The sequence below is a fragment of the Aquarana catesbeiana genome, linkage group LG13 (assembly GCF_042186555.1).
Source record: "Aquarana catesbeiana isolate 2022-GZ linkage group LG13, ASM4218655v1, whole genome shotgun sequence".
In the NCBI taxonomy this organism is placed as follows: domain Eukaryota; kingdom Metazoa; phylum Chordata; class Amphibia; order Anura; family Ranidae; genus Aquarana; species Aquarana catesbeiana.
In genome coordinates, this window is record NC_133336.1 from 214,192,591 (window position 1) to 214,206,006 (window position 13,416).

The window sequence follows — 13,416 nt, forward strand, 5'->3', positions numbered from 1 at the left end:
CAGTGACCCCCTGTGCCCCCCACCTCCCCACAGTGACCCCCACCTCCCCACAGTGTCCCCCTGTGCCCCCCACCTCCCCACAGTGACCCCCACCTCCCCACAGTGTCCCCCTGTGCCCCCACAGTGTCCCCCTGTGCCCCCCACCTCCCCACAGTGTCCTCCTGTGCCCCCCACCTCCCCACAGTGCCCCCTGTGCCCTCCACCCCCCACAGTGACCCCCTGTGCCCCCCACCTCCCCACAGTGACCCCCACCTCCCCACAGTGTCCCCCTGTGCCCCACAGTGACCCCCACCTCCACACAGTGTCCCCCTGTGCCCCCCACCTCCCCACAGTGACCCCCTGTGCCCCCACCTCCCCACAGTGCCCCCCTGTGCTCCCCACAGTGCCCTCCACCTCCCCACAGTGTCCCCCTGTACCCCCCACCTCCACACAGTGTCCTCCTGTGCCCCCCACCTCCCCACAGTGCCCCCCTGTGTGCCCTCCACCCCCACAGTGACCCCCTGTGCCCCCCACCTCCCCACAGTGACCCCCACCTCCCCACAGTGTCCCCCTGTGCCCCCCACCTCCCCACAGTGACCCCCACCTCCCCACAGTGTCCCCCTGTGCCCCCACAGTGTCCCCCTGTGCCCCCCACCTCCCCACAGTGACCCCCTGTGCCCCCACCTCCCCACAGTGCCCCCCTGTGCTCCCCACAGTGCCCTCCACCTCCCCACAGTGTCCCCCTGTACCCCCCACCTCCCCACAGTGTCCTCCTGTGCCCCCCACCTCCCCACAGTGCCCCCCTGTGTGCCCTCCACCCCCACAGTGACCCCCTGTGCCCCCCACCTCCCCACAGTGACCCCCACCTCCCCACAGTGTCCCCCTGTGCCCCCCACCTCCCCACAGTGACCCCCACCTCCCCACAGTGCCCCCCACCTCCCCACAGTGACCCCCTGTGCCCCCCACCTCCCCACAGTGATCCCCTGTGCCCCCCCACCTCCCCACAGTGTCCCCATGTGCCCCCCACCTCCCCACAGTGCCCCCTTGTGCCCCCCACCTCCCCCCTCCCCACAGTGCCCCCCTGTGCCCCCCACCTCCCCACAGTGTCCCCCTGTGCCCCCCCCACAGTGCCCCCCTGTGCCCTCACCTCCCCACAGTGCCCCCCTGTGCCCCCCCACCTCCCCACAGTGTCCCCATGTGCCCCCCACAGTGCCCCCTTGTGCCCCCCACCTCCCCCCTCCCCACAGTGCCCCCCTGTGCCCTCCACCTCCCCACAGTGTCCCCCTGTGCCCCCCCCACCTTCCCACAGTGTCCCCCTGTGCCCTCCACCTCCCCACAGTGTCCCCCTGTGCACTCCACCTCCCCACAGTGCCCCCCTGTGCCCTCCACCCCCCCACAGTGTCCCCCTGTGCCCTCCACCTCCCCACAGTGTCCCCCTGTGCCCCCACCTTCCCACAGTGTCCCCCTGTGCCCCCCACAGTGCCCCCCTGTGCCCTCCACCTCCCCCCTCCCCACAGTGCCCCCCTGTGCCCTCCACCCCCCCACAGTGCCCCCCTGTGCCCTCACCTCCCCACAGTGCCCCCTTGTGCCCTCCACCCCCCCAGTGTCCCCCTGTGCCCTCTACCTCCCCACAGTGTCCCCCTGTGCCCTCCACCTCCCCACAGTGTCCCCCTGTGCCCCCACCTCCCCACAGTGTCCCCCTGTGCCCCCCACCTCCCCACAGTGCCCCCCTGTGCCCTCCACCTCCCCCCCACAGTGCCCTCCACCCCCCCACAGTGTCCCCCTGTGCCCCCCACCTCCCCACAGTGTCCCCCTGTGCCCTCCACCTCCCTACAGTATCTCCCTGTGCCCTTCACCCCCCACAGTGTCCCCCTGTGTTTTCCATCCCCCCCTCCATGGTGTCTCCCTGTGCCACTCACACACAGTGTCCCCCTGTGCCCTCCACCCACCTACAGTGTCCCCCTGTGCCCTCCAACCCCCCCCCCATGGTGTCTCCCTGTGTCCTCCACCCCCACTGTGTCGCCTTCCCCCCTGATGGCTACCCTGAAAGACACTGTGTTAAGTCTGGAGGATCCCAGTGCTCTACTGTGTGCCCTGTGTTTTGGTTTGTGCCCTGCTATTTGCCCTACTGCGTGCCCCATGGCCTGTGATGTGCCCTGCTAGTGTACCCCCTTATGTGCCCTACTCTGTGCCCCTTGCCCTGTGATGTGCCTTGTGATGTGCCCTGCTGTGTACCGCCTGTTGTGCTCTACTGTGTGCCCTGTAATGTGCTCTGTGTGCCCCATGCCCTGGGATGTGTGCCCTGATGTGTACCGCCTGTGTCCTGTTCCCAAGGATGTGCCCTACTGTGTGCCCTGCTGTGTGCCCTACTATTTGCCACATGCCCTGTGATGTGCAGCACGCTCCCTGCTGTGTATCTCCTGATGTGCTCTGTGATGTGCCCCGCTGTGTACCCACTGATGTGCCCTGTACCCTCTGTGATGCACCATGCTGTGCTCAATAATGTGCCCTGATGTGTACAGCATAATAAACCCTGCTGGGTGCCCCATTATGTGTCCTGTGATGTGCCCTACTGTGTGCCCCATGCCCTGTGCCCCATGATGTGCCCCGTGCTCTGCAGTGTGCCATGTGATGTGCCTTACTGTGTGCCCCATGTAAGTGGGGCTTTGTGTAGGTGCGGCTTGCATGTGGGCGGAGACACAGGGGGCCCCATGATCTTCTATTGCCCGGGGGCCCCATGAGTTGTCAGTCCGCCCCTGTAGAGAACCTTAGAGAACAAACAGCATCATGAAGGCCAAGGAACACACCAGACAGGTCAGGGATAAAGTTGTGGAGAAGTATAAAGCAGGGTTAGGTTATAAAGGAACATCCCAAGCTTTGAACATCTCACAAAGACATGGCCGTCCACCTAAACTGACCGGCCGGGCAAGGAGAACATTCATCAGAGAAGAGCCAAGAGGTCCATGGTAACTCTGGAGGAGCTGCAGAGATCCACAGCTCAGGTGGGAGAATCTGTCCACAGGACAACTATTAGTCGTGTTCTCCACAAATCTGCCCTTTATGGAAGAGTGACAAGAAGAAAGACATTGTTCACACAGGGGTGACCTGTCCGGTGACTTAGCCGCCTGACAATCGCGCTCCATTCTCTACAATGGAACCGTTCTAATAGGAGCGACTCAAGTCAAACTCAACTCAAAGGTTCCTGTACTACTTTGGGGCAACTTCAGAGCGGCTTGCATTGACTTCTATACAGAAGTAGTTTTGCAGGTCGGGCTGTACAGGGCGGTTTCAGAGTCGAGCGACATTGAAGCCCCCCTGTGTGAACCGGCTCTAAAGGGACAAGGACTCCAGAATAAATAAATAAAAAGTAATATCTTTTAACTCTACTCCAGATACTGCATGTAGTTACTTTCTAAAGCAAGTCACACACAATCAACAGCCAAATTGGTGATTGGGGAACCCTCTGAAAAGTGTTTTTGCTGATACCTGACATTCAAAAATCATTATCTAAAAAATATATTGAGGGTTGCATAGCATTGACTAATTCTAAAGAGGACCACATAATCTTGATACACAAACTACAAAGATGAAAAAAACAGACGTGTAGAATTATTACCACGAAAGCCTCAAATTTCCAAACTAAATACACTTTTTTATTTCCTGTGGGATACTCTTCTAGAATGGAATCTCGGTGTAATGTAGGCAGGAACCGGGGAAAGATGGGAAAACGATGGTTGATTAAATCTAAGTCTTCCTTCTCTAGGAGCAAAAAGACGTCACCTCCGTGGACAGGATCCTGAAGGAGCTGGATGAGAATGGAGATGGGGAGGTGGACTTTCAGGAGTTTGTCATCTTGGTGGCCTCTTTGACCGTGGTCTGCAACACCTTCTTCTGCGAGAGCAGCTGAGCCACTCCGACCGTTCATTCCACCATCATGGAGGAGACCCTTGTACAAAGACTGACGTCTCAATAAACTAGAAATGTATCCTTTAAATCAGTGGTCATCAACCCTGTTCTCAGGGCCCACTAACAGGCCAGGTTTGCAAGATAACTGAAATACATCACAGGTGATATCATTTGCTGCTCAGTGATTGCAGTATTTTAGTCTCCATCTCCCCAAGGTAATACATAAAACCTGGCCTGTTAGTGGGCCCTGAGGACAGGGTTGATGACCACTGCTTTAAATGCTTCTGTGTTTCTGCATCAATATATCTATAGAATACCAATGACCATAATCCAATACCAATATTCCTGAGTTTCCCGGTGTCATTGTTCTGGGACTCCCAAGTGTCCGGGTGTCATTGTTCTGAGACCCCCAAGTGTCCGGGTGTCATTGTTCTGGGACCCCCAAGTGTCCGGTGTCATTGTTCTGGGACCCTCAAGTGTCAGGGTGTCATTGTTCTGGGACCCCCAAGTGTCAGGGTGTCATTGTTCTGGGACCTCCAAGTGTCAGGGTGTCATTGTTCTGGGACCCCCAAGTGTCAGGGTGTCATTGTTCTGGGACCCCCAAGTGTCAGGGTGTCATTGTTCTGGGACCCTCAAGTGTCAGGGTGTCATTGTTCTGGGACCCCAAGTGTCTGGGTGTCATTGTTCTGGGACTCCCAAGTGTCAGTGTGTCATTGTTCTGGGACCCTCAAGTGTCCGGGTGTCATTGTTCTGGGACCCTCAAGTGTCTGGGTGTCATTGTTCTGGGACTCCCAAGTGTCCGGGTGTCATTGTTCTGGGACCCCCGGGTGTCATTGTTCTGGGACCCCCAAGTGCCCAGGTGTCATTGTTCTGGGACCCCCAAGTGTCCAGGTGTCATTGTTCTGGGACCCCCAAGTGTCCAGGTGTCATTGTTCTGGGACCCCCAAGTGTCCAGGTGTCATTGTTCTGGGACCCCCAAGTGTCAGGGTGTCATTGTTCTGGGACCCTCAAGTGTCAGGGTGTCATTATTCTGGGACCCCAAGTGTCTGGGTGTCATTGTTCTGGGACCCCCAAGTGTCAGGGTGTCATTGTTCTGGGACCCTCAAGTGTCAGGGTGTCATTGTTCTGGGACCCCAAGTGTCAGAGTGTCATTGTTCTGGGACCCCCAAGTGTCAGGGTGTCATTGTTCTGGGACCCTTAAGTGTCAGGGTGTCATTGTTCTGGGACCCCAAGTGTCAGGGTGTCATTGTTCTGGGACCCCCAAGTGTCAGGGTGTCATTGTTCTGGGACCCTTAAGTGTCAGGGTGTCATTGTTCTGGGACCCTCAAGTGTCCGGGTGTCATTGTTCTGGGACCCCCAAGTGTCCAGGTGTCATTGTTCTGGGCCCCCCCAAGTGACAGGGCTTATAACCTTTTGTTAATGTAATGCCCCGTATTCTCTTGGGTTTTTAGATGCATTCTGTTATGTACAGGCCACATTACGGGTTAAAGACAAACATCGGCGTGTGGCGTGACGTTGATGTTGACAAATGCAGATAAACAGTTCAATGAGGATGAGATGTACTGTGAGGCCGGCCTGTACTGTGACTATTAGTTTGTTCAGGTAAAGATCACCGATTGTTCAGAACTCGCCTGAGGTCCCGGATCTCCGGCATTCATTTATTAGAAGAGCAGACAGAACAATTCATTAATTCCCAGTAAGTACTGGTTTTATTTATCTTGTGGAATGAAGAACAGGAGCAGGCGGTAGACCTTTGGGTACAGCAAGATGCTCATATAAAGATTTATTGAGCCCGTTTGCCAAAATCATACATCCCGAGTAAAAAACATCCTCATTAGGCTGATGTCACACGGTGTAGTCCCGGTGTAATCCTTGTAGTCCCTATCAGTGAGACGGAGAAGGCTTGTATATCTGCAGGACGGGATGGGGGTGGTCTATCATAGTTACATGATTGAGATTTAGTCATAATAGGCATTGGGGGAACAGAACCAGCACAGTGATCTGTCACATAACAAAAATAGACAGAACCAGAATCTGTACCACAGACCTCATTCTAGTCACTTTACAAAAGAATACAATTTGCACTTTTTCTGAGTTATAACTAGTTTACAGATAAAACCAAAATTGGTTCCAATAACATTAATGAAAACCTGGCTTCCCAAAGCTCCTGATAGCTAAACAAAACTGGTGGAACCGTGTCACATCTTTTTCCCTTTTCTATTTGGTTTTCCATGGACCGCAAAGTGTCAAGACTAGGCTTGGTGGACAGTGGTGGCCAATTATGTTCCTTGTGCCGTCCCGGCCACTCTAGGTGCAAATATAAAGCTTCGCCTGCCTCAACACTCCACATTTTGGCTTCATTTTTCTTGGGTTCTAGAAGGTCTTGTCCTGGTATTGGGTGTAGCCCAGGTTCAGACTGTGGATGTAGTGGAGACTGAGGGTACAGAGGTGGTGCTGCAGAGAATGCATAGCATATGGGGATGCCAAGGTGCAAAAGGGACTGCTGTGTAGATTAGTGGAAGTTGCAGGGGGCTACAGAGGTTTAAAGGTCTTACAGTTGTAGAGGAACGCTTCCGTACCTTTTAGGGGAGCTGCAGGCACAAAAGTTCTAGAGGAACATGGACTCCATGCTCAAGCACTGACACAAAGTCATACTTGATTTCAAATAGAGGATGCAGTCCCATGATTATGGTTGCCACCTCATCCCTTTAAACCCGAACACATATTAATTACACAGGTTCTGTGGCTGATTAAGGTGGTAATTATACTCACTCGGTACCTTATCTGCATTTAATTAGCCTCAGAACCCGTGTAATTGAAAGGTGTTCAGGTTTAAAGGGATGAGGTGGCAACTCTACCCGTGATGTGTCATATGATGCAGCCACCACACTCCAGGTAAAAACCCAGATGTGGCTGCTGGCTAGGGATGAGCTTCGAGTTTGAGCCAAACTCATGTTTGAGTTAAACATTGGCTGTTCGCCAGTTTGCCGAACAGCAAACAATTTGGGGTGTTCGCGGCAAATTCGAAAGCCGCGGAACACCCTTTAAAAGTCTATGGGAGAAATCAAAAGTGCTAATTGTAAAGGCTTATATGCATGGTATTGTTATAAAAAGTGTTTGGGGACCCGGGTCCTGCCCCAGGGGACATGGATCAGTGCAAAAAAAGTTTTAAAAAGGATGTTTTTTCAGGAGCAGTGATTTTAATAATGCTTAAAGTCAAATAATAAAAGTTTAATATTCCTTTAAATTTTGTACCTGGGGGGTGTCTATAGTTTGTCTGTAAAGGGGCGCATGTTTCCCGTGTTTAGAACAGTCTGACAGCAAAATGACATTTCAAAGGAAAAAAGTCATTTAAAACTACTCGCGGCTATTAATGAATTGCCGGTCCGACAATACACATAGAAGTACATTGATAAAAACTGCATGGGATTTCCCCACAGAGGAACCCCGAACCAAAATTAAAAAAAAACTGGCGTGGGGTTCCCCCTAAATTCCATACCAGGCCCTTCAAGAAGAAGATGGAGGTAGAAACCGAAGGAAGATAGAAGAAAGAAGATGGAAAGAAGAAGCATTTAAATAAAGGAATTGTCAAAAACTGTTTCTTGTAATTTTTAACATTTTTGACAGTTTTTTTGTGAAATGGTAGGGACAGGGGTGGGCGGGATCTGGGGGTCCCCTTGTTAAAGGGGGCTTCCAGATTCTGATAAGCCCCCTCGCCCGCAGACCCACACAACCACCGGCCAAGGGTTGTGGGGATGAGGCCCTTGTCCTCATCAACATGGGGACAAGGTGCTTTGGGGGGACCCCAAAGCACCCTCCCAATGTTGAGGGCATGCGGCCTGGTACGGTTCAGGAGGGGAGGAGGGGCGCTCTATCGTCCCCCCTCTTTTTCTGCAGCCTGCCAGGTTGCGTGCTCGGATAAGGGTCTGGTATGGATTTTTGGGGGGACCCCATGCCAATTTTTTTTTTAATTTTGGCACGGGGTCTGGTATGGGACCCCCACGTGAGTTTTTTTTTTTTTTAATTTTGGTTCAGGGTTTCCCTGTGGGGAAATGGCATGCAGTTTTTATCAATGAACTTTTATGTGTATTGTCGGACTGGCAATTAATTATAGCCATGAGTAGGGATGAGCTTCGTGTTTCGAGTCGAACCCATGTTCGACTCGAACATCGGCTGTTCGTTCATTCGCCGAATTGTGAACGATATGGGCCGTTCACGCCAAATTCGTGTGGCGCGTCACGGCCCATTATTCACTGCGGCATCGCAGTGCATTGCTTGCTGATGATTGGCCAAGCATGCACTATGACCCAAATGCTTGGCCAATCACAGCGCCGCCTTAACAGAGAGCCGTAATTGGCCAAAGCCAAGGAGGCTTTGGCCAATTATGGCTCAGGGGATTTAGTACACGCCCCACACTATATAAGGCCGCCTGCACAGCGGCCCTGTGCAGTGTGTTCCGGTGTGCTGAGAAATAGAGAGAGAGACAGACAGTGTCATTTCATTTGAGTTAGCTAGATTAGGCAGGACAGTCAGTCAGTTAGCTGCACTTAAAGTGTATTGTCTATATATATGCATCCCAGGTGTTGCATATATATATATATATATACACTGTATTCAGTTTAGCTAGATCCGTTCCTGTTATCTTCTAGACTATTTACATTTAGTGCAGTGCGTCCTGCTCACAGTGTTCAGCTAGATCCGTTCCTGTTATCTTCCTACTGACAGGCAGGCTTGTCTTGTTACAGTATTTTGAAGAAAATTACTGGTGTTCTTTTGATCCTATTAGTACCACAGTCAGACAGCTAGACTATTTACAGTTAGTGCAGTGCGTCCTGCTCACAGTGTTCTGCTAAACCTACAAGTTAGTGGGGTGCATCCTGCTCACAGTGTTCAGCTAAACCTACAAGCTAGTGGGGTGCGTCCTGCTCACAGTGTTCAGCTAGATCCGTTTCTGTTATCTTCTTACTCACAGGCAGGCTTGTCTTGTTACAGTAAATACAGCTACCTGAAGAAAATTGCTGGTGTTCTTTTGATCCTATTAGTACCACAGTCAGGCAGCTAGACTATTTAAAGTTAATGCAGTGCGTCCTGCTCACAGTGTTCTGCTAAACCTACAAGTTAGTGGGGTGCGTTCTGCTCACAGTGTTCAGCTAAACCTACAAGTTAGTGGGGTGCGTCCACCTCACAGTGTTCAGCTAAAGCTACCTGTAGAAGGTTGGTGGTGTTCTCATACTACAGGCAGGCAGTTGATTTTGCTAGCTGCAGTATCAGTATATATATATATATATATATATATATCCCAGCTTAGTGCAGCTACAGGCCATTAGTATGTCTGGAAGGCCAAGAAGGAGAGGCAGACAGTCACAAGCCAATAAGAGAGGGCAAGCAGGCTCTGTGTCTTGTGCTGGTCGTGGAGACGGTGCATCCTCATCAGCACGTGGCCATGGGACACGCTTGGCCTTTTTTTTGGCAGCTGGCCGTGTTGAGCTGCAACATGTGGAAGACTTGGTCGAGTGGATGACCAAGCCGTCCTCATCCTCCTCATCCTCTCTCGCCCATGCTCAGGGTACTTTGTCTGGCAAAGCAGCGGTCTCTTCCCTCGGCTCAATGTCATCAGTGACTCCTTCCCTAGCCCCACCATGTCCTCCTGAGGAGTCCCTCGAACTGTTTGACCACAGTGTTGGGTACATGCTCCAGGAGGATGCCCAGCGTTTGGAAGGCTCTGATGATGATACTGAGCTCGATGAAGGCAGTAACATGAGCACGGACAGAGGGGGTGCCCAAGAAGGACAGCAATCTGGCAGTCATGCTCCCCCTGCTGCAGCATACTGCCAGGTTTGCTCCAGTGATGAGGAGGGAGGGGATGATGAGGTCACTGACTCAACATGGGTGCCTGATAGGAGAGAGGAGGAGGAGGAGGAGGAGGCGGCACATCACCAACGAGGCAGGATGCCCTCCAGGGGCCAGCCTAAGGGCAGCACATTGACTGCATCACACCCCAAAGCTCCACATGTGCAGGGCGCTGCAGTCTCTGCACGTTATTCAAAAAGTTCTTTGGTGTGGGCCTTTTTTGAGACGAGTGCATCAGATCGCACCGCTGCTATTTGCAACATATGTCTCAAGCGTATCTCGCGTGGCCAAAACATCTCCCGCTTGGGTACCACATGCTTGACCAGACATATGTTGACCTGCCATGCAGTTCGTTGGCAAGCGTATCTAAAAGACCCACACCAAAGAACAAAGAGGACCTCTCCTTGCTCCTCATCAGCTGAGATTTCCAACCCCACTAGACCTTCAGTCCTCTCTGAGACCTGCACTGAGAGGAATGAAGGTGTAGAATTAGGTGTGTCACAGCCAAGTACTTGTGGGCAATCTGCTTTTGGTACACTGACGTCAGATTGTACCAGGCAAATTTCCCTGCCCCAGCTGCTGCACCGCCGAAAGAAGTTTGCTCCCAGCCATCCACATGCCCAGCGGTTGAATGCTAGCTTGGCAAAATTGCTAGCACTTCAACTGCTGCCTTTTCAGTTGGTAGACTCTGCCCCCTTCCGTGAGTTTGTGGAATGTGCGGTTCCTCAGTGGCAGGTACCCAAACGCCACTTTTTCTCACGGAAGGCGATTCCGGCTCTCTACCAGCATGTGGAAGGCAATGTCCATGCCTCGCTGGACAGGGCGGTCAGCGGTAAGGTGCATATTACCGCTGACTCATGGTCCAGCAGGCATGGACAGGGACGTTACCTAAGTTTCACGGCGCATTGGGTGACTCTGCTGGCAGCTGGGAAGGATGCAGGACAAGGTGCAGTAGTGTTGGAGGTTGTTCCGCCACCACGCCTCCAAAATGCTAATGATTGTGACACACCTCTCTCCTCCACCCCCTCCTCTTCTTCTTCCTCCATGGCCTCTTCCTTGGAACCAGCGGTGCTCCGTAGTCATTCAAGGGGCTACGCAAGTACGCAGGCCAAAAGATGCCATGCGGTGCTTGAGCTGGTGTGCTTGGGGGACAGGAGCCACACTGGGGCAGAGGTTCTGTCAGCTCTGCAGGGGCAGGTTCAGAGGTGGTTGACGCCACGCCAACTTAAGGCAGGAATGGTGGTTTGCGACAATGGCACCAACCTCCTCTCTGCCCTCCGACAGGGACAAATGACCCATGTGCCCTGTTTGGCTCACGTCCTTAACTTGGTGGTGCAGCGGTTCTTGGGCAGGTACCCGGGCTTACAGGATGTCCTGAGGCAGGCCAGGAAAGTCTGTGTGCATTTCCGCCGGTCATATAATGCCAGTGCTCGGCTGACGGACCTCCAAAAGGAGTTTAACCTGCCCAAGAACCGCCTAATCTGTGACATGCCCACCAGGTGGAACTCAACGTTGGCCATGCTGCAGCGGCTGCACACGCAGCAGAGGGCCATCAATGAGTACCTGTGCGACTATGGCACCAGGACAGGGTCAGGGGAGCTTGGTTTTTTTTCCCCACGCCAGTGGGCCATGATCAGGGATGCATGCACTGTCCTGTCACCATTTGAGGAGGCCACAAGGATGGTGAGCAGTGACAGTGCATGCATCAGTGACACTGTCCCCCTTGTCCACCTGTTGGAGCACATGCTGCGTGGAATAATGGACAGGGCACTTGAGGGAGAACAGAGGCAGGAAGAGGAGGACTTCCTTAGCTCTCAAGGCCCCCTTTATCCAGACAGTGTTCCTGCGTGCCCGCCGATCACACAGGAAGAGGATGAGGAGGAGGAGGAGGAGGAGGAGGAAGATTGTGTCAGTATGGAGGTGGAGCCTGGCACTCAGCATCAGCAGCAGTCTTTAAGGGATCAGTCCCAAGAAACACATGGACTTGTACGTGGCTGGGAGGAGGTGGCTGCGGACCATGTTGTCCTTAGTGACCCAGAGGACTCCGGACCGAATGCCTCAGCAAACCTACGCTGCATGGCCTCCCTGATCCTGCAAAGCCTGTGTAAGGATCCTCGTATTCGTGGTATCAAGGAGAGGGACCAATACTGGCTGGCAACCCTCCTTGATCCACGTTACAAGGGTAAGGTTGCGGACCTTATCTTGCCATCGCAGAGGGAGCAGAGGATGAAACATCTTCGGGAGGCCTTGCAGAAAGGTCTGTGCAACGCGTTCCCAGAGACTGGGAGGTTACAAACTCCTGTTTCTGGACAACGTGTTGCTGAGGCTTCGGTCAGTCAAAGAAGGAGCGGTGGAGAAGGTGGCCGTCTGACCGATGCGTTCAGACAATTTTTTGGTCCGCAGCCCCAAGGTATGATCGGTTCCAGCAACCATCGCCAGCGTCTGTTTTACATGGTGCAGGAATACCTAGGGGCAAGATCAGACTTGGACACCTTTCCCACCGAAAATCCTCTGGGTTACTGGGTCTTGAGGATGGATCACTGGCCAGAGCTTGCACAGTATGCAATTGAGCTACTGGCCTGTCCTGCATCCAGCGTTCTTTCGGAACGCACATTCAGTGCTGCTGGAGGCGTGGTAACCGATCACAGGGTGCGTCTGTCCACCGACTCGGTCGATCGACTGACCTTCATAAAAATGAATCAGTCTTGGATCACCACCAGCTACCAAGCACCTGATGCTGATGTAACCGAATAATTTTTTTTGAAATCTCAGATCCCTTCAAAGACTGCCTATGCTGATGCTGAGTGACTATCCCTGAGTAATTATCCTCTTCCTCCTCAATCATCACGCTGATAGCTTGTAAGAACATTTTTGGTTCTGGGCGCCACCACCAGTGCCTAAGGCCCAATTTTTCAGCCCCTGTTTAACAGGGGCGTGTAATTACAATTTTTGATGTAATACTTTGCAGCAGGGCTCGTTCCTGCATTCCAACTAGAGTGTCTGTGAGGGGTTGCAGTGTTGTGGCACCAGCACCAGTGCCTAAGGCCCATTTTTTCTTCCCCTGTTTAACAGGGGCGTGTAATTACAATTTTTGATGCAATACTTTGCAGCAGGGCTCGTTCCTGCGTTCCAACTAGAGTGTCTGTGAGGGGTTGCAGTGTTGTGGCACCAGCACCAGTGCCTAAGGCCCATTTTTTCTGCCCCTGTTTAACAGGGGCGTGTAATTACAATTTTTGATGCAATACTTTGCAGCAGGGCTCGTTCCTGCGTTCCAACTAGAGTGTCTGTGAGGGGTTGCAGTGTTGTGGCACCAGCACCAGTGCCTAAGGCCTCATTTTTCAGCTCCTGTTCAACAGGGGCATGTAATTACAATTCTTGATCTAATATTTCACAGCAGGGCCCTGTGAGGGCTTACAGTGTTGTGGCCACAGCAACACCTAAGGCCCAAATTTCTGCTGAGTATATAGGGCAGGACCCTACTTTCAAACAACTAACTTACAAACGACTCCTACTTGCAAACGGAAGCAGACAACAGGAAGTGAGATGAAATCTACCCCTAGGAAGGGAAATTCTCTCCTGTAAGAGTTAATATAGGAAAAACATTTCTCCTTTCCACTGATGCTTTCCAATCCATTGGGACAAAAAGTGAGGTGAAATCTTCTGAAGAGGAGGAAAGACAGC

At 52.7% G+C, this 13,416-nt stretch overlaps 1 protein-coding gene across 1 annotated transcript in view; it reads left to right on the forward strand.

Annotated features, from left to right (window-relative positions):
* LOC141116378 (protein S100-A1-like) overlaps positions 1-3,953 on the forward strand; it is a 268,186-nt gene extending 264,233 nt beyond the window's left edge. Inside the window, exon 4 of the mRNA XM_073608624.1 lies at positions 3,743-3,953. Coding sequence (XP_073464725.1) covers positions 3,743-3,886 — 144 coding nt within the window. The 3' untranslated portion in view covers positions 3,887-3,953. The remainder of the gene's footprint in view (positions 1-3,742) is intronic.
* Positions 3,954-13,416: the final 9,463 nt, after the last annotated feature.